The 26,711-nt window shown below is 46.2% G+C and overlaps 3 protein-coding genes and 1 long non-coding RNA gene across 16 annotated transcripts in view; all 4 read right to left on the reverse strand.

Annotated features, from left to right (window-relative positions):
- LOC125709481 (UBX domain-containing protein 4-like) overlaps positions 1-13,282 on the reverse strand; it is a 40,911-nt gene extending 27,629 nt beyond the window's left edge. The window contains exon 1 of the mRNA XM_048977995.1: positions 13,189-13,282. Within this exon, the coding sequence (XP_048833952.1) occupies positions 13,189-13,267 (79 nt within the window). The 5' untranslated portion in view covers positions 13,268-13,282. The remainder of the gene's footprint in view (positions 1-13,188) is intronic.
- LOC125709475 (uncharacterized) overlaps positions 1-25,023 on the reverse strand; it is a 28,821-nt gene extending 3,798 nt beyond the window's left edge. Inside the window, exons 1-15 of one of the 2 annotated variants that reach the window (XM_048977983.1) lie at positions 24,771-25,023; positions 24,356-24,423; positions 24,176-24,253; positions 23,860-23,940; positions 23,627-23,725; positions 23,489-23,536; positions 23,212-23,292; positions 22,908-23,033; positions 22,690-22,739; positions 22,452-22,521; positions 22,201-22,287; positions 22,006-22,104; positions 21,826-21,906; positions 21,630-21,731; positions 20,963-21,539 (exon numbers count right to left, since the gene is read on the reverse strand). In XM_048977983.1, the coding sequence (XP_048833940.1) occupies positions 21,387-21,539; positions 21,630-21,731; positions 21,826-21,906; positions 22,006-22,104; positions 22,201-22,287; positions 22,452-22,521; positions 22,690-22,739; positions 22,908-23,033; positions 23,212-23,292; positions 23,489-23,536; positions 23,627-23,725; positions 23,860-23,940; positions 24,176-24,253; positions 24,356-24,423; positions 24,771-24,900 (1,353 nt within the window). In that variant the 5' untranslated portion in view covers positions 24,901-25,023 and the 3' untranslated portion in view covers positions 20,963-21,386. Of the gene's footprint in view, positions 1-20,962; positions 21,540-21,629; positions 21,732-21,825; positions 21,907-22,005; positions 22,105-22,200; positions 22,288-22,451; positions 22,522-22,689; positions 22,740-22,907; positions 23,034-23,211; positions 23,293-23,488; positions 23,537-23,626; positions 23,726-23,859; positions 23,941-24,175; positions 24,254-24,355; positions 24,424-24,770 lie in introns of those variants that run through there. The other variant, XM_048977984.1, reaches the window with a different exon arrangement.
- Positions 1-26,711, reverse strand: part of LOC125709471 (UBX domain-containing protein 4-like) — a 49,902-nt gene that overhangs the window by 11,604 nt on the left and 11,587 nt on the right. Inside the window, exons 7-13 of one of the 12 annotated variants that reach the window (XM_048977966.1) lie at positions 9,309-9,363; positions 8,946-9,110; positions 8,726-8,853; positions 8,487-8,589; positions 7,952-8,077; positions 7,102-7,304; positions 6,729-6,836 (exon numbers count right to left, since the gene is read on the reverse strand). In XM_048977966.1, the coding sequence (XP_048833923.1) occupies positions 6,729-6,836; positions 7,102-7,304; positions 7,952-8,077; positions 8,487-8,589; positions 8,726-8,853; positions 8,946-9,110; positions 9,309-9,363 (888 nt within the window). The remainder of the gene's footprint in view (positions 1-6,728; positions 6,837-7,101; positions 7,305-7,951; positions 8,078-8,486; positions 8,590-8,725; positions 8,854-8,945; positions 9,111-9,308; positions 9,364-26,711) is intronic. The other 11 variants (XM_048977965.1, XM_048977962.1, XM_048977959.1 and 8 more) reach the window with 11 other exon arrangements.
- On the reverse strand, positions 18,989-19,783 carry LOC125709488 (uncharacterized). The gene is made up of 2 exons (XR_007382723.1): positions 19,660-19,783; positions 18,989-19,476 (listed from the first exon to the last, which is right to left on the reverse strand). It is a non-coding gene; the product is annotated as an uncharacterized LOC125709488 (long non-coding RNA).

The raw sequence follows: 26,711 nt of genomic DNA on the forward strand, positions 1-26,711 counted from the left end.
GGTGAGATCCAGGTCTGCACTGGCATTAGAGTCCTCTAATGCCAGCAGGTGCTGTTGGTCTGAAACAGAATATTTAATGTCAGGACTCTGCTGTCTCCTGGCTTTTCTAATCACTTAGCTTTTAGTATCGCTTAATGACATTAGACGTCATGTCAGTTTATGATGCTGTTGCTAAATCTCCGGAGAAGTGATTTGGGTCTAAGTTTTTGGGACCTAAATAAAATGAAATTTAACTGAATTGGACAAATAATTGTATTCGAATGTTAGTACGTTGTGCTCCCTGAGATCAAAAACATACATATATACACACATATTTAAACAGAATACATGAAGATGATTTTAAACTTCGGTCCGTACGCATTTTATTATCCCGCTTCGTATTTCCCACATACTAAGACGAATGCTGTTCGCGTACCTTCCTCCAGCTCCGCCGTTCTCCAGAATCGGCGAGCGAGGTACACTGTCCCGGCGGCCGCAACCACCAGTCCAGCGGCAGAGAGCAAGTGGCTCGTTCGGAAGTTGCGCAAAAATCTCAGACACGCCATCGTTCGGCTATCAGAGAGCAAATGTACGGTGTATGCTTGTAGCGGGAGTTATAAAGCAAATTTGAAAATAAATAAATAGTAGCGCAGCAATACCTTGTTCGCATCTTTCAAAAAGGGTGTAAAACGTGTTCAGGAAGCATTCATAAAATGCTTTCATAAAATTTCATAAAATGTAAATCTGTTCAAATAATGTAAACGTCATAATGTTTCGATACTCTCCTTATTTAAAGTTTACCATCATGGGATTATCACCTATAAATTACAACCTATAAATGAAATGATTGAACAGGATGTACATAATGGATTTCACGCATGCTCACCCGACACACACACACACACACGGGTTTGTTATATGTTTATGGGGACTCACCATTCATTTTATTGGACAAAACTATAATCCCAACATAAGAACCTTAACCCCTACCCAGCCCTAATCTTAACCACAAGTAACCATCCATCCATTTGCCAAACTGCTTATCCTACTGGGTCGCAGGGGTCCCGGAGCTTATCCTGGAATCAATGGGCACAAGGCAGGGAACAACCCAGGATGGGGGGCCAGCCCATCGCAGGGCACACTCACACACCATTCACTCACGCATACACACCTATGGGCAATTTAGCAACTCCAATTAGCCTCAGCATGTTTTTGGACTGTGGGGGGAAACCAGAGTACCCAGAGGAAACCCCACGACGATATGGGGAGAACATGCAAACTCCGCACACATGTGACCCAGGTGGAGACTTGAACCCGGGTCCCAGAGGTGCGAGGCAACAGTGCTAACTACTGCACCACCATGCCGCCTCCCACAAGTAACCAAAACAAATATAACTTTTTTGGCATCATTACTTTTTTGATTGCATTCACAGACCTTTGTGAGGACCACACACACACAGTATATGGACAGAAGTATTGGGACACCTTGCCATTACATCTAGAGGAACTTTTATGACATCCCATTCTAAATCCATAGGCATCTCTATGGAGATGGTCCCCGCTCTGCAGCTGTAATGTAACAGCCACAATGTAACAGGAGAGCGATAGCTAGTGCTGCTTTAAACGACTGCTGGACACTCGTGCAAAAATAGAGGTAGATACCATAAAACACTCCTTGTGCAAACGATGGGTCCGAGAAAGATGAAAATGCTCACATCACTTTGCATGTGCATGAAGGCTGCCTCTGCGTGAGGGCATGTATGTTTACGAATAACCTTCATGCAGCAGTCTTGCTGATTTCCTCTTCTTCAAAATGGTATTTGGGTTGCTACTGTAATCTGACCAGTAGCCCACTAAGTAGGAAAAAATGAAATAACTCCCCAGGATAATAAAATGTCATGTGATGATCTTAAACCTGCAAGACACAGAGCATCCAATGTCTGTTCCTAGACCTTCATTTACAGGGTGTGAGAGTGACTTCATAGTGCATGTATTATAAGCCAGCATGTGATCCTGAATGTTAGCAAGACTCTGGCTATGAAAGGATGCTGGATTATGCCTCAGATGATGCTGTACCCAGGTCAGGTCAGGTCAGGTCATACGTGTCACATGCAGCTGCGCACTAGCAGAATGATGATACCTCTGTGTTTATTTGATCTTTCCTACTTGGCGAATGGATCTTCATGCCCACAGCTTCCTTAATTACACTGTCAGCCTGCTTTACTGCAGCCGGTCAGGTTCAGTTCTCTGAAGGACAGCAGACTCACCCCCAGGGCCCTTGGACTTCTTTTCAGGGAGCTGATGTCCATAAAGGCAACGTCCCTGCTGATCTATTCTCTTGTTCCTGGGCATGATGCTGAAGTACCTACAGTGCTTTAGTTGTAGAAGATGTCCACTGGACACATTGACACATTGATCAAGCAATGCGGGCTTTTACCATAGATGCCACCTCCAATAGGGGGAGCCAAAGTGGCAGTCAGTAGTCTGATCAACTGTTGGTCTACCCTAATTAGAGAGAATGGCTACCAATAAAAACCAGTACCCCACCCCCACCACCCCTCGGTTACATGGATCTGATCTAATTAAAAGCCAATAGATTCTCCCAAGTCCCCCAAGCAATATGCTTCAAAGAGGCGAGAAACTGGCGTCGTATGAACGGCAGTTGGAGGTGGAAGCTGGGGCAAATCATATATCCATCAATTATTGAGAGAACAGGGGCGCGATTCCTGTCTGGCGATTATATCATTTATATCTGAGAATTTGTCTCAGTGTTCCACTTTATTGCTGGGCGGTTTGTCTTGAACTACAAGCTGAAATATAGTAAACTCATTCAGTGGTCTGGTTGGTGTTTTGGTGTCTGACAACAGAAGAAACCAGTAGAGGAGTCAGGCCCCATGTGGCAAACACTGGGCAAGGGTTCCGGTTAGGGTTAGGATACGGTTAGGGCACAGAATGGTCAATGGACTCAGGAAAAGAGAGCAAAGATATGGGTCACATCCCACAGTCAGACCATTCAAATATGGTCAAACTATCCATGTGAAAACAACAAGATGTGTGACAGCAGTTTGTCACAAACGCTGAGCCTGTGGTTCAGCCCAATCCAGTGCCTTCTTTGTATCTCTGCTGTTTGTTCCTCTCCAGCTGGAAGACTGTCTTTCAGTCAGCTGTTCAAAACATAGAGAAGAAGAGGATGGACTGTAATTTAAGGAACACCGCGAATAAAACAGAACCAGCACAGGAAAGTGGGCAGGGCAGCGTAAGCCACACCCCTTTTTGGCTGCAGCCAATCACCTCCTCTCTGAGCGATGTCTGGTGGGGGAGTCACCAGCGAGTCATGACCCCGCACTGGGGCGCAGTACCCTCCCCATCTAGTGCTGATTACCCAGCCCCAAGGAACATGATGACAAATTCGGCTCCACAGGGTGTCCTGCAAGCATGCTGTCACAGTGGACTCTGTCTGTTTGTCTAAACTCACACACTTTGTGTGGGGAGTAATTATTCCTTAAACAACTCCAGTTCCAGTGGACAATAGAACAGTAATGATACAGGTGAACCCTCCATGCTGAGAATGGACCAGAACAAATGTATGAATTTCCTCTTTTCCATCTGATAATACAATAATAAGAATTATGAGCTCATCTTTCTCATCAGACTTCACAGAGATCATAATCACTTCATATGGAAATTTCCTTTTACCACTTTCCTTTTACCAGTGGTTAGCACTGTTGCCTCACACCTCTGGGACCCAGTTTCAAGTCTCCGCCTGGGTCACATGTGTGCGGAGTTTGCATGTTCTCCCCATGTCGTCGTGGGGTTCCCTCCAGGTACTCCAGTTTGCCCCCACAGTCCAAAGACATGCTGAGGCCAATTGGACTTGCTACATTGCATGTGTGAGTGAATGGTGAGTGAGTGCGCCCTGCAATGGGCTGGCCCCCCATCCTGGGTTGTTCCCTGCCTCGTGCCCATTGCTTCCGGGATAGGCTCCAGACCCCCCGCGACCCAGTAGGATAAGCGGTTTGGGAAATGGATGGATGGATGAGTGTTAGATGGTAAATAGACTAAAGCTACACACAGTGTGAGAGGTCAAACAGGGACAGAGTAACTTGCTGAAATAGAGGTCTGGTGTGTGTTTAATATGCAGCTCATGATGGGATGTGAAGCTGGAATGACATGCATTTATAAACATCCACAGGGATGCATTTCACTTACTTCGCAGATACTTTCATCCAAAGGATAATACCCTGACTGCCACAGGATCTGAACTACCAACTTTCTGATCACAAGCACAGCAAACTAACCCACAGAACCACACACACTGAAGAAGCAGTCTTCATATTGTGGGTAACCTCCGACAACAATAGTTTGCTTGAAACAGAAAGACATGCACAAAGGCCCCACCCTGGACGTAATGCAGTGTTTCAGCCTGCACTGACAGCCAGTGGTTGGGGTCTGGGGGCTCCCAGCTGATTTCACACCCCTGGCTACAGATGCTGATGAGTCTGATTTTTTTCCGTCAATTCCATGATGCTGTCAGCTGTGATGGACCCCAATCTGATGCTTCAACAACTGCATGTTAAATAAATAGCCTCTTTTCACTGCAGATTTCCAGTGTTTTCCTTACAACTCATTGAGCCATTTACAATTAGGGTTCGACGACACCAAGAGAGCAAGCTAAATTAAAGAAACACTCAACCACCATTTCAGGCTGTCCCAATCATGTATGTTTTAGGCTCACTTTCACTCATTTGAATTGAGACTATCATTTCACACAAAGATTATAGAGTTTTATGAACAGTTGAAGGTCAAGACTTCACTGACCACAGTGTGCCGTTATGGTATTAAATGAATCCATTAGCCAAGCTGTGCAAATGTAATCAGTGTCACAATTACATTTGGCGATCAGTGGCTTCATTCTGGCTTTGGGAAAAGGCTCCTCGTAAAAGTCACAGCCCGGACGCCTCACAAGAAAACAGATGGTGAGATGATTCTTCTGCACAGAAGACACTATCAGTCCTGGGGAGGGCTGTATGCTGGACTGGAGTTCCTCTCCCTGAATGGATCATAGAGTTTACTTTCAGGGAGATGATTTACAACCCCAACATGGGGCAATAAACTGCAGTGGGACATTCTGGTCCAGTGTGTCGCCTCGCAGCAAATTTCAAATCAAGCCATCTTTCGTCTATGTGCAGGATTAGGGGGAGTTGAAGTGACCTTCCTCCAGGACCAGGGGCTATAAATACCCCAGAGCATTGTGCAGACGGCACGATGCACATGTGTGTGCCTGACACTACAGTGTGTGGCAGACATGCAGAGCTGTGACACCAGGACCCTGTATCACACCTCACTCAGGGAGCACCGAGTCACATTAAATGCCTCACATCTTTGTGCCCTGTGGCTCTTTGAAGATGAGGTGGTCTCAGGGTTTGAAGGATGAAGGCAGAGATATGAGCGACTTAAGCGTATCTCGTCCGACGTGCCTTAGGGCAGCTTAATGGGGAGAGAAACGTGGGCGACAACCACCTGTAACCTGCCAAGCTCACTGCTCTTGTTCGACAACAAACTGATTTACTGCAAGAGAATAACTCACAGTGGACCAGTTTATTGCCAAGAATAATCACTTGCTCATAAATAATGCACAGAGAGTTCTGCAAACAAATGTTTATCAATTTCAAAATTAATTTTTAAAAATCAATTTCAGTTGAATGGCCCTACATAATTTACCTCGAAAGATGGAGGAGGCAATTTCATGCTACGTCTGGGGGGATAAAAACGGCCCTTTTCCATTACATGAAACCAACATTTTCTGTTGGTAAGTACATTTCAAGAAGTACAGCCACCTAGTGGACATAATTCATAGCGATGTCACACATGACAAAGATCGTAGAGTTTTATACTTCCCACATGTTTTTCACTCTCATTTTTAAAAATACACCTTATTATGAAATGTAATGCAGAGTAGATGTCTCTCCAATCACTTACTCTAATTATATCTTTTCTTCTTGGATAAAATTTTGCAACGTTACCCTGTTGTAACGGCACCCTCTGTTCTCTTAATATGATGAGCAACCTTAAAATCTAGCAGCACTTTTGCAAGGTAAAGGGAGTTCATTTGCTTGTCAATGTGCTCCAAAAATGTGATACGAGCTCTCTCTGCCACGATTAAATCTCATCATGCAAATTGGAATCAAAGTGGCTTGTTGAAAAATTTTTATTCATATTAAATGAGCTGTAAATTTATTCTCATTTTCACCTAAAAGAAAGACTGCTGCTGTGGCAGACTATACATGCAAAGGGGGGGGGGGGCAACAGAAAGCTGGATATAAAACAGGGACACCCACCCAGGAGGCTTTGGGGTTACGTCATCGTTAAACTAAACCGTTGTCATGGCTACGATATGCTGTTAGCAGGTCACATGGTCAGGCAAGCACTCCAATTGATAGACCCACAGCCACGGTCTCCAGGCCAGGATACGTCAGCGCTCCAGACCAGCTCAGTCCACAAACACAAAACGATGACAAGATATGGAGGCGGAGTTTAAGCTACTGGGCACGACTCAATAATAAGTGCCCATGCAGGTGACGCCCGGGGCGTGAGTGTATTGGAGCACCGTGCGGCCAGTAAGCAGTTTCCACCAATGGGAGAGAGAGAGGGAAAGAGCGCAAGAGAGAGACTGGTTATTGCACAGTGTTGAGGGCCAGCCAGCTACATCTTTCGTCTATGTGCAGGATTAGGGGGAGTTGCCATTCCAGGTGTTGTTGTCGTCTTCACTGTCTTCTTGCGTCCTCAGTCTGTAGATCTTCCCATCTTTTTTGAAGTCATCCGCTCGCTTTTCCAAAACTCGTTTGCGAATGGGTTCCCTGAGGGCAGAAATGACAATCATGAATATAGTTCAGGCACAATAAATGCAGAAACCTCTTTTTTTTTACAATTTATGCAGCTATTAAATATTTATCCACTACACACAAAATAAACATGGCATGAATGGCTTCTAGGTCTACTGACTTTGTGGTATTGTACAGTTATGTCACTCTTCATGTGCTGCGTGGATTACAAGAAGTGACCTCATGACCTAAACTGTGCGGTGGCGGATTGTTCAATCATAACTGCTAATCTGAGCATCACCTTTTTGCTTCGCCAGACGATACGGTGGAAGGTCCGGGGCGCGGTGGCGGGACGCTGGAAGTGGAGCCGGGGCGCGGAGGGGTAGGGAAGAGGAAGCTGCTGATGAATCTCCACACAGCTAGCAGGGGGTAAAAGATGGTGCCCAGCACCGACCAAAAGCCCCCGGCCGAGGAGGGCACCACTGTGTTGGCAGGTCGGCCCACCTGCGCCAGGAAGCAAGTGGAGGACACGGGTCACAGAACGGCACCAGTTACTGTCCACCTTTAGTTGGTCCAGAGGGCTCCCTGGTTACCGGTTACCTCCAATCGGCCAGGCTGCCTGACACTAGTCTCATTTCATTGGTTCTACTCTGGGACATGTGACTGGCAGGAAAGTGTGTAATCCACACGCAAGTACCCAGAACTCTCCGTAAAGCTATTACTGTTATGTGAAGCTCATGATTATACATGCAAATCCATTATCCATCTGTCCTTAAATTGCCCTACAGTTCAGGTTCTCTGAGAACTGCAGTCTGTCCCAGGAAGCAGGTATACAGAAATAACCAGGAAGGGAACACGGACACTCACAGCAAGCAAATTAGAGACATCAGCTCACCTAGGCAGATGCGGGGGAGAATGGAGTACACAGGGGGCAGTGACAACCCACCAATTCCATGCACTGGGGGGCCAGATCACAGTGAAACTGGAAGCTAAATGCTGGGCCCTTCGCATTGTCAGCTGGAGCCCCCCCCTCCAAGAGGCATGTTTACAGGGGGACAGCCTACACCTACCTGTCCTACTCTAACGCCAGTGACAGAATGTGGACAGCCTGCAGTGACACCCCCATTGGAATTCAGGGGGACACCACTTACTGGGAGAAGCACCACTGAGGCACTGGGAACCAGCTCCAGCAAGGTCCGGTCTAAGTCCTCCCGTGTGAACTCCCGCCTCGGGAACATGGTGGCCAGGGAGAAGTTTCCGTACCGGTTCCCTACTTCCTGCACGGAGAGAGACAGGAAGTTGATGTGGATGAACGCTGAGAGGACTGACTAAGCATGGAGCACGATGTTACAAGACGAGCGGGTCACAGCACTCATCCTGACAACCACACCGCTTGCTGTGAAACTAAATAAGGTAAAAGCATCTAAATGTGGATGTTTCTGCACAGTTACAGACCATCAGACAGTGTGAAAAACATTCAGGAAATTTACAAACACCGACTGTCCTGTTCAGATCTGTAATACCAGGTGTTAACAGCAAAAATGGAGAAGGTGCTGCTACTAGACCCATGAATGCGATAGGGAAACAGGAATCAGTCATTGTTTAACCTGACATTCAGTAGGTACCCCCACCTCACCCCCAGAATGCTCTGGCCAATGAGACAATGGGGCAGAGATATGGACACACCTGGGCAGCAAACTCCCTGGCCTCCCGCAGCCTCGTCTCCAAGGGGAACTGGTTGGTGAAAGAAGAGCCGTCTGGGAGGCGGAACTGTATCCGGGCCACAGCACTGGAGAGACGGAACAGGAGGGTGTCCAAAATCATGGGAACAACAGGTGGCACACGGCCTGCGCATGGCTAAACCTCCCAATGGCTCCTCTCAAGACGAAGTCTTTTTCACTCTGACAGTGGGCGAGCCACTGTACCTCCTCTCCTTCTGCAGCACCTCCCTCCGGGCCTCCTGCTCCGCCTTCACCGCCTGCAGCGCTGACACCTTCGCCGCCTCCGCCTCCTCCGTACTCTTGGCATAACGAGCCGCTCTCTCTGCCCGATCCTGGAAGAAGAGCCACTCTTCGGTTTCTACCTGGTTCCCCTGCCCCTTCACCCCATGTCCCTCACCCCCGGGCCCCCACAGCACCCCCTCACCAGTGCTATCTGCTGACGCACACGCTCCCGTGCCGCCCGCTCCTCCGCCTTCTCGCGGTTGCGCTCCTCCAGCATGCGCTTGGTGCGCTCACCCTCCTGCTTCTTCTTGTAGTCCAGCATTTCCTTGCCAATCTTCCTCCGTTCCACCTCCTTCCTTATCTGGTTCTGGGCGGGCAGACAGGGAGGCGTCGGCCAAGATCACGGCAGCACCAAGAACAGGCCAAAGGAACACGTTACAGCAAAGTTAAATGATTAAAAAATGCGCAGTGACTCCCATTGAAGTCAGACTAGCCTGAGGAGATCATGGCTGCTCCTGCCGTAATATTCATTGCTAAAGAATGTGCTTTCATCACAAGAGTCTACCTCCTCTTCTCCTCTCCTTTTCTGTTCCCGTCGCTCCTCCAGCTTCTTTGTCAGCCTGAAGGGGGTTTCATATTAGCAGAATCAAGGTCTCCGGCACCTTCCATACCTCCCCACCCAGGCTCGGACAGGACTCACCTCTCCACCTTGGCACTCAGGCTCTCGTCAGACTGGGAGCTGAGAGAAACATCATCTGATGACAAACTCCTGTCATCGGAGGGTGTGGCGTGGCCCGAGGGCCCCCCGTCCTCCGCAGGACGAGACAGCAGCTCTGGGGACAGTGTTGAGGGGACATCATGTAGGGATGGACCAACCAGGACAGAACTGTACACTGAGGCTTCAACAGTAACGAGTCCACTGTACTGAACCAAACACTGAACAAAGCACACACGCACTGTTTGTCTAACACTGCACTGTATGGACAAAACGGACTTCTGTTCCAGTGGGTCCCCTACAGTAGGCTTAAGGCCCACAGTGCCACTGGACTGAATAAGGGAACCTGGAAGATGTATGGACACAGAGCTAATTGCTAATGTACACCTCAGCAGTTCCTACCATATCTATATTCACTGCTACAAAGAATCACAAAATGCAGTCTGACTTCATTCAACTAGAAAACATAACTGTTACGCTTGAAGAGAGGAAAAATGGCAGAAGGTAGATATTTACAGCATGAGCAAACTGTCACTTTCAGTTACACACGGAGCATTACAGGTGCTGTGTGTTCCTCTTATGGTATGTTCGATTACCTCTCGGAAGCCGGAAATTCCAAGTTCGACAATCTCCTGTTCGAGCTACCACATCTCGGAATAAACATGACTGCCTCCATGAACACGCTGTTGTGTGTTGTTGCTTTATATCAGGGGTGGGGAACCTGATCCATGGAGAGCCGGTGTGGGTGCAGGTTTTTGGGATGACCTCTCAGTCAGCCAATAACAATGGCTCCCCATGACTGGAGTTGAGAATCGCTGCTTTATTACTTCTTGACTGAGAGGTCATCCCAAAAACCCGCACCGGCTCTCCATGGATCAGGTTCCCTACCCCTGCTTTATATCTTAGCAGATTTGGAGTGAGATTCTTTTTTCCCCGAGAGACATACAAACAAGAAACACGAACTAGTCAAACCACATTAAAAGCATTTTAAAATATTTTAGTACATTCATAGCGATATTACTTTAGAGAGGCAAACAAACTACAAACAAACAAAATACAGTAAAGTCTGGTAAAAATCTGATATTGCCTGCTAGGATACTGTTGATATGGTATTGTCTAAATCGAACGCGTATTAATAGTTAAAAATGTAATTGCACATATAACAAAATAAACATCTATAAAATGGAAATACTGTTGAGTGTGTAAGCCACCACGTCGAAATGACGTCACAGGAAAATTCTGTCCGACATCAACGTTATAAAAGAGGTGCGTTTCAGATGGGAAGTGACGTTTTTCGTGACGTTTTCATCCAAGTTCTGGCTCAGAGAGAGGTAATCGAACACAGGATTAGCTTTAGTTTCTGGGGCAGTGTGTGGCTCAGGAGGTTGAGACCCTGCAAGGGTGCAGTTATGTCGGTGCTGGCAGTGCTAATGCTGACATCTGAGCGACTGCAGCAACCTAAACCCTCGTATTATTATTATTCGCTTAGACTTTTACTGCCTTATGACTTTGTCAGGTTTTTATGCTGATTGTTATAACGTTTAATACCAATCACATTAGTGAATATAATAAACTCAATGGTTGCATTTGCAAAAGGTTTAATGTCTTGATAAAACCAAAAACATTTTTTACTTACATCAACTATTTCACAAGACAAAAAAACAGAACACGGCAATAAGAGAAGGAAAGAAAAAGAGGGGTGTTCGCCACCTCCTGGAGAACAGATGGAAGTGCAACTGGGGGAAATTTTCTGTAGTCACTCAGAAAACTTCAGTTTCCATGGTTTATGCGTTTAATACCAATGATCAATAACATCTAAATTGCACAGATGTTTCCAACTACCAATATTTTTATCATATTAATATCAGAAAAAGCATGGTCTATTGACCAATTACAATGAGCTATAACAGAAGGCAAGCGTTATATTTTGAAAAAGGACAATTAACTTACCACACTGTAATAGACCTAACAGACGTCAACACTCCTAATTGTCAGAAAAGGGTGTACATGCATTCAGGTGAAGTAATCTGGCATTAAAAAGTAAACATAGGCAACTCACACAGTCCAAAAACATGCACTTTGGCATCTAAATAAAAATTTTCCATCTTTTTCAACACAGAATCTAACAGCACAAATATTCACCTATTCAAAATATGCTTTTAACAGGAATGTGTATTAAGAATGAATGAATGAATTAGAAACATGACAGTACGTGGTAATAAATGACGACAATGAAATAAATAACTATATGAAGAAATAAGAGATGGATACAGTGCCCTCCACAATTATTGGCCCCCTTGTAAAGATTTGTAAAAAGGGCTAGAAAAAATGTACCTTTCAGTGAAGTAGCTTCATCTCAAACTGAAAAAAAATTGAAAAATCCAACCTTTCTTTGAAATAAATTTATTCAAAGAAATAACAAATCCTTCATTAAGAAATAATTACTTTTTTTCTCAAAAACACATCAAAAATGAGCTTTTTAATCAGTAATGCAATTTTAATGTTCAACTTGGTGATCTTGTCAGTGGGCATAATCATTAATTGCAAATGAAATTGCATTGGAACTAAACTTTTTGAATTTGTTAAAATATATTTTGCTTTTCCTCTTTTAAAGCTGAAGTCGCAAGACTGTTTGCCCCTTCCAGAGCGAGGCCGTCCTCAACGCTACTCTCATCTTTGACCCCTCAGTCTTCCAAGAAAGCATGTTGGTATGGGCTGATATTTGTGCCACTAGCAGAATGATGATACCTCTGTGTTTATTTGATCTTTCCTACTTGGCTAATGCACCTTCATGCCCACAGCTTACTTCATTACACTGGCCAGACAGTCATGTTAAGTCTGTAAACGCTTTAAGGATTTATAGGGGATGTACCTTGTGTGACACATTTACACATTATATGTACCTTTTTTGCTCTTGTCGCAGCGCTGGGCTCAGAGTTCAGGGGAACCACCCCTTAAGACACCGACTACGCCACCCTGGGAATTGCACCCAGGGAAATAGTTCCTAAGCTAAATGAAACTCCAAGAGAAAGGTACTCAGGTCCGTTATACACGGCAGCAGGAGACGTGACTCCACTTACAATCTTTTATTACAAATAAATTAATAAAACACCATCCACACGACAAAATAAAACCTCGGGGCTGGTCCACACAGGGTAGGAGGTTAAACAGTCAAACAGCAGATGGCATCCTGAAACAAAACACTACAACTCCCATGCATACACACAATACAACATGCCACCACAAAGTTCCCTTCCTCCCTAATGGCATCCCAACCCCAAAGAATCTTAAAACACACAAAATAAAATCCCTCACTTTAAACAGTTAATCCTCGCAGTTAAGCAAGGAATAAAAGGCTACCAATCCCCACATTCAATACAAAAAGGAGAGAAGACAAGAGCAGAGGCAAAGAGGCAAAGCAGCAGCAACTGCAGGACAGGCAATCCAGACCGCAGCTGTAAAAGCAGGCAGAGCAGCAATGCTTTATGACGTAGTGATCTCCAACCAGCCGGATAAAACTCCCTCCACGTTGCCTGCAAAGGATGGCGCCAGGCAAAACAAGTTAATTAAAACCCACAATCACGAACCAAAAATCGAACTTACGGGCGATTTTACACAAGCCCATTACAGGTCACCAGCCCCACCATTTACCCGCAGCAACGTGCACCCACCGGTTGAGTACGAGTGAGCCGAAACAGAATGGAATAAAAACGTACCCGCTGCCACCTACCAAACAGCCACCTCCAATAAATCCGTCGTATGCAGATCTTTACCACGAAGTCAGGTAACCGGAAGAACCTTGCCAGCATTCGACCCCCAGTCAACCACTGCCATTTTTATAGGGCGCTACCACGAATTACGATACAAAATCGGCCCGCACATTTAAAGGCACAGGTACTTAAAATAGTCATACTGCCACAGTCTACCCCCCCCTTTTTAAATCGTCGACCCGACGATGGAATACAAAGTCTAACTCCAGGGTCTAAAAAGGGCAGCAACTGCATTAGACACAGGGTCGAGAGAGCTTACAGTCCCTTGTGCCATCACCCCCGCAGGCCTCGGAAGATGGTAAACGTTAGAGTGTTGGCCTGCCGTTGCTCGGGTTGTCCTTCGCACTTCCACTTCCTGGGAGTGAGGATGACTCATGGCTGGGACCACTCTGGAACCAAGTGGCTGACTCACTACTGATGGAGAAACCACTGAGGGGCCTGGGACTTCAGCAGGCCGCAAAGGAGACTTCTGAGCAGCACATGTCCTTGCCACTGGCCTAGACAGTGAGGAACCAGACACTCCCCCCGGGCCTTCCTGCCTCAACACCACCAGGTCCTCATCATCCGAAGATTCATCTGATGAAAATGTTGACTCCATAGGCAAAGGGTTACCAGGGCAGACACCAGAGACATTTACTATGGCCTTCAACAAAGTTCGATGGACGTGCCTGACCTGGGTCTGGTCATCCACAGGTGCGATGGCATAAACTGCTCCACCAGCCTTAGGCGTTTTTAGAACTCGGTACATCACAGAGCTCCACCAATCTCTAATTTTATGACGCCCTCTGGTACTACAATCACGAATGAGTACTAGCTGGCCTTCACTTAGAGGGCGATCTCGAACATGCTGGTCATGGTTCTTCTTCCGGCGCTCCGCCGCCGTCTTCAACCGTCCCCTTGCCCCGTCAAAGGCCAACTGTAGTCGAGTCCGATGTTCTTCAATCCAATCATGGACATGTCCACTCATGGGTTCTGCCACTCTGCCTAGAAGGAAATCAACTGGTAGCCTAGGCTCCTGACCGAACATAAGAAAAAAAGGAGATTCCCCAGTCGCCTGATGGGGAGTAGTGTTATAACAATAAAGCACCTGTGGCAGACAGGAATCCCAATCTCTCTTCCGGGACACAGGCAAAGTACGCAACAAGTTGTGGAGAGTCCTATTAAAGCGTTCACACTGACCATTGCCCGCCGGATGGTATGGAGTAGTGCGAGATTTCTCAATCCCATAAAGACCGCAAAGCTGCTGGATAAGGGAGCTTTCAAAGTTACGGCCTTGGTCTGAATGTATCCGGGCAGGAACACCAAACTTTGAAAACCATTCAGCAACCAGAACTTGGGCCACGGTGGAGGCGCGTTGATCATGGGTGGGGACAGCCAGAGTGTATTTACTAAAAACATCAGTCATGACCAAGACATTTTCAAGTCCACTCTGGGCAGGCTCTAACACAGTGTAGTCAACTGCTAAAATCTCATTGGGCCGAGAAGCCAACAAATGCCCCATAAAAGTACGAGCTGCTGGATGTGTATCCTTAGCCACTTGGCACCTCTCACATTGTTGACACCACTGGGCTACCTCGGAAGACATACCTGGCCAATAGCACCGCTGACGCAACAATTCCAATGTTCTTTCCACGCCCTGGTGGCCATGGTCTTGATGTACTTGAGTCAACACCTTATTCTTTAAGGTATCGGGCAACACCAACTGAAACATAGTTTCAGCACCATCAGGGCGACAAACCTGACGGTACAGGAGCCCGTTCTTTTCAACCAGGCGATCCCATTGTCGGAGCAAGGCCAATACTGGCCTTGAAAGTTGTTTCCGTTCCTCTGCATTAGGATGTTCCTTGTGAGTCCAAAATGGCAAGATTTCCCGAATAACTGGGTCAGCCTGCTGAAGCACACACAAATCAGGGGTAGAGCAAGGAAAAACTGCAGTAGCACCTTGGGTTACCTCAGCCTTTCCCCATGACCAAGCTTGCTGTAAGGAATCAGGGAGTAAACTGCCAGGAACCATGGTATCCACTTCTAGTCGGCCCAGTGGGTATTGGCGAGACAACGCATCCGCATTCTGATTGCTTTTCCCAGACCGATACTTGATCTCAAAATCAAAAGATGCCAGTTGCGCCGCCCACCGTTGCTCCATAGCACCCAATTTAGCAGATGACAAATGACTGAGTGGGTTATCAGTATAAACAATGCATTTATGACCTAACAGGTACTCCCTAAATTTCTTCGTCATAGCCCACTTGAGTGCCAAAAATGCTAATTTCATAGAGCTGTAATTGGACATATTCCGCTCTGATGGTCTCAAACCTCGGCTAGCATAGGCAATTGGCCTCACCTGGCCTCCTTGCTCCTGGGATAGCACTGCCCCCAAGCCTGCATGGCTTGCATCCACCTCCAGGATAAATGGTAAAGAAAAATCAGCATAGGCAAGCACAGGTGCTGTAGTAAGCTTCAGCTTCAGCCCCTCAAAGCTCTTCTGGCACTCCTCGGTCCAAGTGCTAATCACACCCTGTGTAGCCCCCTTTAGCTTCTTGCCTCCCAACTCAGCCACCAGTCGGTGCAGAGGGGCTGCCAACTTAGCAAACCCCTCCACAAACCGACGATAGTAACTAGCGAAGCCCAAAAAGGACCTTAGCTCCGTGACAGTAGTGGGACGCTGCCAGTTAGTTACTACCTCTATCTTGCCAGGATCAGTAGAGACGCCCTTGTCGGAAATCACATGGCCCAGGTACTGCACCTTCTGTTGGAAAAATGAACATTTAGAGAGCTTCACCTTCAAGCCCTCCTGGTGAAGCCGTCCCAGCACCAACTCCAGCCGCTGCAGATGTTGTTCAACCGTGGATGAAAAAACCACAATATCATCCAAATACAGCAATAACGACTGACACTGCTGGTCACCGAATATCCTTTGCATCAGTCTCTGAAAGGTGCTGGGGGCATTACAAAGCCCAAAGGGCATCCGGTTCCACTCAAACAGCCCAAAGGGGGTACAGAATGCCGTCTTGGGTCTATCTTCCTCCGCAACTGGGACCTGGTTATAACCACTCGCCAAGTCCAGGGTAGAAAACCAGCACGCACCAGTAAGCGCATCCAGGGATTCCTCAATACGTGGCAGAGGAAATGCATCCTTCCTGGTCTTGCCATTCAACTGGCGGTAGTCTACACACATGCGCAGACTACCGTCCTTTTTAACAAGGACAATGGGGGAAGCGTAAGGACTGCAGCTCTCCCGGATCACCTGTGTCTCCAACAGTTGATTAATGTGTTCCTTGACCACCTCATACTCAGACGGGGGTATACGCCTATAGCGTTGCCTAACAGGGACATCGTCCAAAAGGGGAATGTCATGGGCTAGCAAGTTGGTACAGCCCACCTCCCCATCCTGAGCTGAAAAAACAGATATACCGCCTAAGGGACCTCACCTGAACCTGCTGTTCAGCAGACAGTGAAGAGAGGTCCAAATTATCCACCTGATCCAACATAGCGGGGGCAACTGATAGAGATGCTACATCCGCAGTAACAGAGGGCACTTCGACAACACCAGCAGGTAAGCTGACCACATGAACACTATTCAAAGTACCCATAATGGTACGGGGATACAACATCACGTCAGTAGAACCTACATTTAGTACCGGTACATAAGCAGTGCCTCCTTTCACCTGGACTAATGCAGGAAAAGCCAGCAACCCACCTGGTAAGCCAGAGAAGGTAGGTTCAAATAACACTGTAGCACTCGCATACTGCTTTGAACAAGTAGCTGCTACCAACTTCATCGTACCACCTAGGACACGACATACCTTCCGGCCACGCACCCTGACTTTACCTGGAGTACCACTGGAGAACTGCACCTCCGAACAATGGCATTGTTGCAACGCCTGCATAACAGGTTCTGGGGCTGCAGATACTGCAGGTGACTCAAATAAACCCAGCCCATGCTGTCCAAAAAGCTCTTGATAGCACCGCCGGATCACATTCATCCCCAAAACACCAGGGACCTGAGGGGATGACTCACCTGGGGGGTCCCTAACCACTAACACCCCACACTGTGGCATTAACTTACCACAAAGCTCAACCTCCAACTCTAGATAGCCAATATAAGGAATGGCTAATCCATTGGCCGCCCGAAGTTGTAGCCAGTGACAAGCCTGAAGGCGCTCTTGACCCCACTGCCCAAAGTGCTGAATGAAACAACTTTCAGTAATGGTAGACACCATAGACCCAGTGCCGATTAAACAAGGCACTATAACCCCACCCAACACCACATCTAGATGTGGACATGGGGACATCAGTTGAGAGGCAGCACCTAAACTTGTAGGAACCAACCTGGAGCCAGTAAGAGCCCCATCCGAACCGTGGCTCTGCAATCCGGTGGGCGCTAGTTTCCCGACGCTGGCGGTGGGTGAGGCTCTCCTCCAGAGCATGGGGGAGCAGCTGAAGACTGGAACCGAGAAGGAGCCTGAACCCCATCACACTCCCTAGCAATATGCCCAGGCCGCTGACAGTGTCTACAAATGATGGAACTGCTGCGAGGTAAACGACTACCCTGATGAGAGCTCTGCAAGAGCTCAACACTCCGGGTAAGTAGGCGCAATTGCTCTTGCTGGCCCTTTAGTAGTTCCCTCAGCTCACGCATCTCAGAACCCCGGACGGAATCACCCACACCCCAGGGATTACCCTGTACTCCATACTGGATACCACAAGCTGATGGAACAGACTGACTTCGGCCATGACTACTCGGTAAACCTTCTCGCTCCCACCTAATCGCCTCACCCCTTACATCAAGTAAGGTGGCCGTGGGTTGCCTACGCACCATCTGCTTTAACTCCCGACAGAGAGCACCATCCAAAACATGCAACAAACTGGTCCCTCAACAAAACGTCAGCATTCAATGTGCCACTGGGGGCCCGCTGCTTCACCTTCTCCATAAGGCCCATCAATGAAAGGGAAAACTCCTGCAGTGTCTCCCCTTCTTGTTGCCTCCGAGAAAAGAAAGCCTCCTGCAAAGCTACATATGGCTCCGAGCACCCATACAACTCCTGCAAAACGTCAATTATGCAAGCCGGATCCCCTCGTTCTACACTAGAGCGGTACCTTATCTCCTCACGAGCTTCCCCTTCTAGATGGTCAAATAAAAAGAACACCTGATCAGACACAGCTAAATGCCGCACGCGGCATACATGCCTGTACCTCCTCAAGCCACTCATTCAACCCTATACCAGAACGTCCTCTGAACATGGGGCACTTGCGCTCCCGAGGTACAAACACCACTCGCTCTCCTGCAGGTACTATAGGGCTGGAGAGGGCTGCATGAGGTGCTGAGGTAGAAGGTGTAGCACCCGGTTCAAATATACAAGCAACCTGCGGCTGGCGAAGCCGTTATCAGTCCGCAACTGCAAAACTAGGTTCCTCAATTCTTCCTCCATAATAGCACCATAGAGACCAGGCTGCACAACTGAGTAGCTTGGAGTACCAAACAATGGGTCACTCAAATATCCAGATATTAAAAATAGCCACAAAACAAACTGCTGCTGCCTTGCCTCTTCCAAAGTTACAATTCCAAAAAAAACATAGAATGGAGCACACGTCTCTGCTGACCAAAGTAAATCCTGCCGACTACGCCAAGTTGTCGCAGCGCTGGGCTCAGAGTTCAGGGGAACCACCCCTTAAGACACCGACTACGCCACCCTGGGAATTGCACCCAGGGAAATAGTTCCTAAGCTAAATGAAACTCCAAGAGAAAGGTACTCAGGTCCGTTATACACGGCAGCAGGAGACGTGACTCCACTTACAATCTTTTATTACAAATAAATTAATAAAACACCATCCACACGACAAAATAAAACCTCGGGGCTGGTCCACACAGGGTAGGAGGTTAAACAGTCAAACAGCAGATGGCATCCTGAAACAAAACACTACAACTCCCATGCATACACACAATACAACATGCCACCACAAAGTTCCCTTCCTCCCTAATGGCATCCCAACCCCAAAGAATCTTAAAACACACAAAATAAAATCCCTCACTTTAAACAGTTAATCCTCGCAGTTAAGCAAGGAATAAAAGGCTACCAATCCCCACATTCAATACAAAAAGGAGAGAAGACAAGAGCAGAGGCAAAGAGGCAAAGCAGCAGCAACTGCAGGACAGGCAATCCAGACCGCAGCTGTAAAAGCAGGCAGAGCAGCAATGCTTTATGACGTAGTGATCTCCAACCAGCCGGATAAAACTCCCTCCACGTTGCCTGCAAAGGATGGCGCCAGGCAAAACAAGTTAATTAAAACCCACAATCACGAACCAAAAATCGAACTTACGGGCGATTTTACACAAGCCCATTACAGGTCACCAGCCCCACCATTTACCCGCAGCAACGTGCACCCACCGGTTGAGTACGAGTGAGCCGAAACAGAATGGAATAAAAACGTACCCGCTGCCACCTACCAAACAGCCACCTCCAATAAATCCGTCGTATGCAGATCTTTACCACGAAGTCAGGTAACCGGAAGAACCTTGCCAGCATTCGACCCCCAGTCAACCACTGCCATTTTTATAGGGCGCTACCACGAATTACGATACAAATCGGCCCGCACATTTAAAGGCACAGGTACTTAAAATAGTCATACTGCCACAGTCTCACCTATCAGGCTAAATAACTGACAAACTACACTTGGTTACTTTTTAATTTTACTTTATTCACTAACTAAACATACTAATAGATATCAAGAAAAATCTACATAGAAAAAAAATCTACCTTTCAGTGAAGTAGCTTCATCTCACACTGAAAAAAATAGAAAAATCCAACCTTTCTTTGAAATAAATTTATTCAAAGAAATAACAAATCCTTCATTAAGAAATAATTAAAAAGAAATAGAACCACCAAATAATACAGGACTATCCAAATATACTACAGGGAGTCCTCAGGTTACGACAGTTCCGTTCCTACGACAGAAAAGTAACTGAAATTGTCAGAGTTTTAATGTTCCTTTAATGATCTCTTTACGTTGTCTAATTTCAATTCCATAGTGATGGCTTAACTCACTCGTACGCCGCGTTACTGCGTATTCTTCCACCACGGGTAACCAAACTAGTTCGCCCACATCGTCCATAACTACGACACTAACGGCGTAAACCAAAACACTCACATCTCAATATTTTTAAGGTTTTCATGGGAGTGAGCGTCGTAAACTCAAAACATCGTATGTCAAGATTTTGTAACCCGAGGACCCCTTTACGGATAAGTCTAACATCAAACAATATTAAAATTCTTTTTTTATTATTTATTTCTTTTTTCGCGGGAAGCGGCGATCGTGCGGGTCGGCAGGTAAGGAGAGGCAGGCAGGCAGTGATCAGGGCTAAACTGGGGTTTATTAACACTACAGGAGCAGGGAACATACACCACACCAAATCCACAATGACGGACGAGGGCAGCAGGTAAGACCAGGACTTAAATAGGACAAGACTAAGCAAAGTAATCAGACAAAGCTGGAAACAATCAGGGAAGCACACACGAGGAGCCGACGAGCCGGGTCATGACACCGTGATTATACAAAAAAATAAAGATTAATAAATAAATAAAATTAACTAAACAAAAAAAAGAAAAATTATGATAACAATGAAAAAATTATAACAATATCAACAACAATAATAATAGTAATACTGCTACAAGTAAGTATTATACATATGAAATATTAAATTTCTACATTTTTTAAAAATGTCACACTCTTTGCAAATGCAAATGCAAAATCACATTGAACCAAACACACAGAGGACACGTAGGAGAAGGAGAAGGCCCGTTCCGCTGTACACAGGTGATGTCCTCCATGATGAACCCCAGGAGACTGGACAGAATTTCACAGATGAAGGTCCCTCTCTCCGCGATGCTCTCCAGGTCCTTCAAGTAAGTCCAGAGGAAAGCTGCAGTGCGCCGGATGACGACGGCGGTCCTCTCTGGGTTCCTGGGCATCCTGGCGATGGTGTGGTGGGAAGGTCCTTGGGAGTCGCACGGGGGGGTCGACGTTTCCCATTCGGATGTCTAGACTAATAAAAACACAGGAATCAAAATAGCCCAAGACCCCAAGCTCACCCCATGTACCCTGACCATTGCCAAAAGGCAGAGAAACGACCTACACTATGTATCTAATTCTATAGTAATTTTTAAGGGCTGGAGTGTAGCGAACCCAGCCATGTTAAAAGGATATTAAGATGGTCTTCAGTGCTGTTCCACACTTCCTCCTCTAGATATTGTGGATCCTGGAAAATGCTTGTGTCCTTGAAGAAGACTTCATCTAAGAAGGACAGTATCTGGACCTGAGGACACGACACAGCATTGTTACAACCAAACATGAGGACGTACATACAATCAAGACTCAGTTGTCGAGTGCGGCAGTGAGATGTTACCATGACTATCTCCCAGTAGTTTGTGTCTTTCGCCTTCCAGCCACCGAGTGGGCTGAAAGACTCCAGGACTCTGGAGCAATAGTCCACAAATCCGCCGGACTCCTTTTGAGGAAGAGATTTTGAGATTATAGCAAAGAACAATAAGGCTGAATCTGAATAAAATATCATTGTCATTCTGCATCTTGGAGTTAGTTACCATTTTCAGGACGTTGCGAACACCCAGAAACCAAAAGACAACGAACTCCAACGCAACGTCCACAAATCCAAATTGGCAGATCTAAAAAAATATTGAAACATCCAGTGAGTCATTTTACTCTAATTTTTTACAGGGTTCTACATAAAATGACCAAGGCATTAGCTGATGACATTGACTTACCCCCGCCTCGGCCAGTTCCCTCTGCATGATGTCTCTTTTCGCTGGGTCGCCAAGGAAGGCCAGGAACTGCTCAAATGCCGTTTCAAAGGCATGGATGTCCTTTGTCACAACAAAGAACAAACGAATTGGTTAAAATCAAGACAGAGAATAAGCCCATTGTCGTACCATTACCTCATTGTAGTTAATGACACTTACCCTGTTGTTGATCTGGGCCAGTCCACCAAGAATCATTTTACCAGCTCGGATCAGATCTTTCTGGTAAAATCCTTGGCTGATGAGTGTCTATAGAGCGAAAGCAGAATTTATAGATTTGACACAGAATTACTGGAACATTACAGTATGATGCAAAATGCTGACTAAGAAGATCTTCCTGAATGAAAAAGCCTGCAACAAACCAAAGACTGATGCGTTAATGTTAACAGTAACTGAGGTGTGAATGTACTCACTGAGAACGCCTGGCGAAGGGCTGCCAGTTTGCATGGAACATCTGCAAACCCTCTTCTGGTGAGATAGATGCTGCAATATAATGCAATGTGGAAATAAATCCTGATTTTTAAATCAAATAATAATCCTTTTTATTTATTTTTTTTTTACCAATTTTATGATTAATTTCCTACCCCCCCCCCCCACCCCCAGACCAAAGGCTTTTTGAAGGAGAAAGTATGGGAAGACACTGGTACTCACTATAAGCAGGGCATCTCTCTGGCCACAGGTGGCAATTCCTCATCAGCAGCCTGCAAGACAGGACTCAGTCATCAGGGACTCACTGCAAAAGCCACTGGCGTCACTGTACGATACCAATGTCGTTACTGCAGCCTCCTGCACGTTCTTAAGGACTGAGCCAACCAAGGCACTCAGAATGTCAGTATGAGTGGATGTGCTGGACACTATCAGTGTCTTACCTCATGGTCAGACTGGCAAGGCTCCGTCGGCTGGTCCTCATTCTTGCTGTCTTTCCATTCGTACGTCGACAGTAATCCATCCAGCCCCAGGATCATGCCGAAATATTTCCCCATCCAGACTGTTTGCTGTTCAAAAGGTAACATTGACACCCATGAATGCGGCAGTCGAAGGAGCTGGCCGTCCTGCTAAATCCTATGCCCTAGTATGCCGCCATTCACTGATGCCTTAAGTTACATTTTGAGCTGTTCAGAATGACGGCAGAATAGAGGAGCACATAACATCATGGAAGAAGTGACTATTTACCACATGGTCGCTGTATCTGGTGAGCTGGTTAGCGTCCAGAATGCAGAAGGACGCGTACATCACCACCTTCCGAGCTACCAGCTGCAGACACAAGAAGATAAACACCAAGCTTTCACTTAGTCTCAGGAGCTCAGTAAATGCACAGGAAGGACAAACAGTAATACTATACTTTCTCATACCAACTTGCAATGCTGAGGGCTGCCAAAAGTGACATGAACCCAGCACAAGTGAACGATCTGAGCCTAAAAAACCTCTGTGAGCAGCACGGAACCCTCACCTTGAAGCCTGTGACGGACTGCAGTGTCATGGTGACCATGGACAAGCCCTTCAGACAGAGAAAAGATTGTGGTGCTGAGTGAATGGAAAGAACAGTTTTAACATCAGTCTTAACGAGCACAGATGAGACGGCACTCACATCCGGACTCAGTGCCATTGTTCCTCTGGTATTCTTCACCCAGAGATCCACTTGATTGCCACAAACGCTGGTACAATGTTCCAGTGAGTCCTTAATGACCTAATGAGACACAATATATTTTCAAGCAAATAAAAAGCTGCTTAGAACTGGCAAAGTCACGATTCGATGTTCATATCAGATGACAGGCATATCTCAGTGCAGTGTCTGTTTTGAAATTTAAAAGAATATTGTACCAGCATGTCAAGGCTCAGCTCATAATGGCTGTGGAAGGTGGTGCTCCCCGTCGGTGCCGGGCATTCGGCAGACTGGCAGTACTAGACAGAAGAAAGTGAGACCCAGAAAAGACCTTAAGGCTGCTTTTAGGCCAATGCAGAAAAAATTATAACAGTAAACTGGTGTACATACAGGAATATGTAAATATATATATATATATAGTAGATCAAATACTGATATATAATTATAGTAAAAACATTATAGTATAAATAAATGAAGAAATTAAACATTTTGAACCAAGCAGAAGAGGAGAGGTGACTGTCTGGCAGATCTTACTCTCACTGCAGCAACGGGTCCACAGAACAACGGGCTGAAATCCCAGGTCATGACCTGTCCGTTGTCTTCATTAACAATCTTCAGACAAAGACAAAAACCAGTTAAAAGTAACATTTTGATGTACTTTTTCCTTCAGCATGGAACAGCATTAGTAGCTAATAAATCGGAGTGTAAATGTACCTCATCCAGGGTGAGATCCAGGTCTGCACTGGCATCAGAGTCCTCTAATGCCAGCAGGTGCTGTTGGTCTGAAACAGAATATTTAATGTCAGGACTCTGCTGTCTCCTGGCTTTTCTAACCACTTAACTTTTAGTATCGCTTAATGACATTAGACGTCATGTCAGTTCATGATGCTGTTGCTAAATCTCCGGAGGTCTAAGTTTTTGGGACCTAAATAAAATGAAATTTAACTGAATTGGACAAATAATTGTATTCGAATGTTAGTACGTTGTGCTCCCTGAGATCAAAAACATACATATATACACACACATATTTAAGCAGAATACATGAAGATGATTTTAAACTTCGGTCCGTACGCATTTTATTATCCCGCTTCGTATTTCCCACATACTAAGACGAATGCTGTTCGCGTACCTTCCTCCAGCTCCGCCGTTCTCCAGAATCGGCGAGCGAGGTACACTGTCCCGGCGGCCGCAACCACCAGTCCAGCGGCAGAGAGCAAGTGGCTCGTTTGGAAGTTGCGCAAAAATCTCAGACACGCCATCGTTCGGCTATCAGAGAGCAAATGTACGGTATATGCTTGTAGCGGCAGTTATAAAGCAAATTTGAAAATAAATAAATAGTAGCGCAGCAATACCTTGTTCGCATCTTTCAAAAAGGGTGTAAAACGTGTGCAGGAAGCATTCATCAAATGCTTTCATAAAATTTCATAAAATGTAAATCTGTTCAAGTAATGTAAACGTTATAATGTTTCGATACTGTCCTTATTTAAAGTTTACCATCATGGGATTATCACCTATAAATTACAACCTATAAATGAAATACTTGAACAGGATGTACATAATGGATTTCACGCATGCTCACCCGACACACACACACACACACACACACACGGGTTTGTTATATGTTTATGGGGACTCACCATTCATTTTATTGGACAAAACTATAATCCCAACATAAGAACCTTAACCCCTACCCATCCCCAATCTTAACCACAACTAACCATCCATCCATTTTCCAAACTGCTTATCCTACTGGGTCGCGGGGGGCCCGGAGCCTATCCTGGAATCAATGGGCACAAGGCAGGGAACAACCCAGGATGGGGGGCCAGCCCATCGCAGGGCACACTCACACACCATTCACTCACGCATGCACACCTATGGGCAATTTAGCAACTCCAATTAGCCTCAGCATGTTTTTGGACTGTGGGGGGAAACCAGAGTACCCGGAGGAAACCCCACGACGACATGGGGAGAACATGCAAACTCCGCACACATGTGACCCAGGTGGAGACTTGAACCCGGGTCCCAGAGGTGCGAGGCAACAGTGCTAACTACTGCACCACCATGCCGCCCCCCACAAGTAACCAAAACAAATATAACTTTTTTGGCATCATTACTTTTTTGATAGCATTCACAGACCTTTGTGAGGACCACACACACACAGTATATGGACAGAAGTATTGGGACACCTTGCCATTACATCTAGAGGAACTTTTATGACATCCCATTCTAAATCCATAGGCATCTCTATGGAGATGGTCCCCGCTCTGCAGCTGTAATGTAACAGCCACAATGTAACAGGAGAGCAATAGCTAGTGCTGCTTTAAACGACTGCTGGACACTCGTGCAAAAATAGAGGTAGATACCATAAAACACTCCTTGTGCAAACGATGGGTCCGAGAAAGATGGAAATGCTCACATCACTTTGCATGTGCATGAAGGCTGCCTCTGCGTGAGGGCATGTATGTTTACGAATAACCTTAATGCAGCAGTCTTGCTGATTTCCTCTTCTTCAAAATGGAATTTGGGTTGCTACTGTAATCTGACCAGTAGCCCACTAAGTAGGAAAAAATGAAATAACTCCCCAGGATAATAAAATGTCATGTGATGATCTTAAACCTGCAAGACACAGAGCATCCAATGTCTGTTCCTAGACCTTCATTTACAGGGTGTGACAGTGACTTCATAGTGCATGTATTACAAATCAGCATGTGATCCTGAATGTTAGCAAGACTCTGGCTATGAAAGGATGCTGGATTAAGCCTCAGATGATGCTGTACCCAGGTCAGGTCAGGTCATACGTGTCACATGCAGCTGTGCACTAGCAGAATGATGATGCCTCTGTGTTTATTTGATCTTTCCTACTTGGCGAATGGATCTTCATGCCCACAGCTTCCTTAATTACACTGTCAGCCTGCTTTACTGCAGCCGGTCAGGTTCAGTTCTCTGAAGGACAGCAGACTCACCCCCAGGGCCCTTGGACTTCTTTTCAGGGAGCTGATGTCCATAAAGGCAACATCCCTGCTGATCTATTCTCTTGTTCCTGGGCATGATGCTGAAGGACCTACAGTGC

This window comes from Brienomyrus brachyistius, chromosome 16, assembly GCF_023856365.1.
Source record: "Brienomyrus brachyistius isolate T26 chromosome 16, BBRACH_0.4, whole genome shotgun sequence".
Classification (NCBI taxonomy): Eukaryota; Metazoa; Chordata; class Actinopteri; order Osteoglossiformes; family Mormyridae; genus Brienomyrus; species Brienomyrus brachyistius.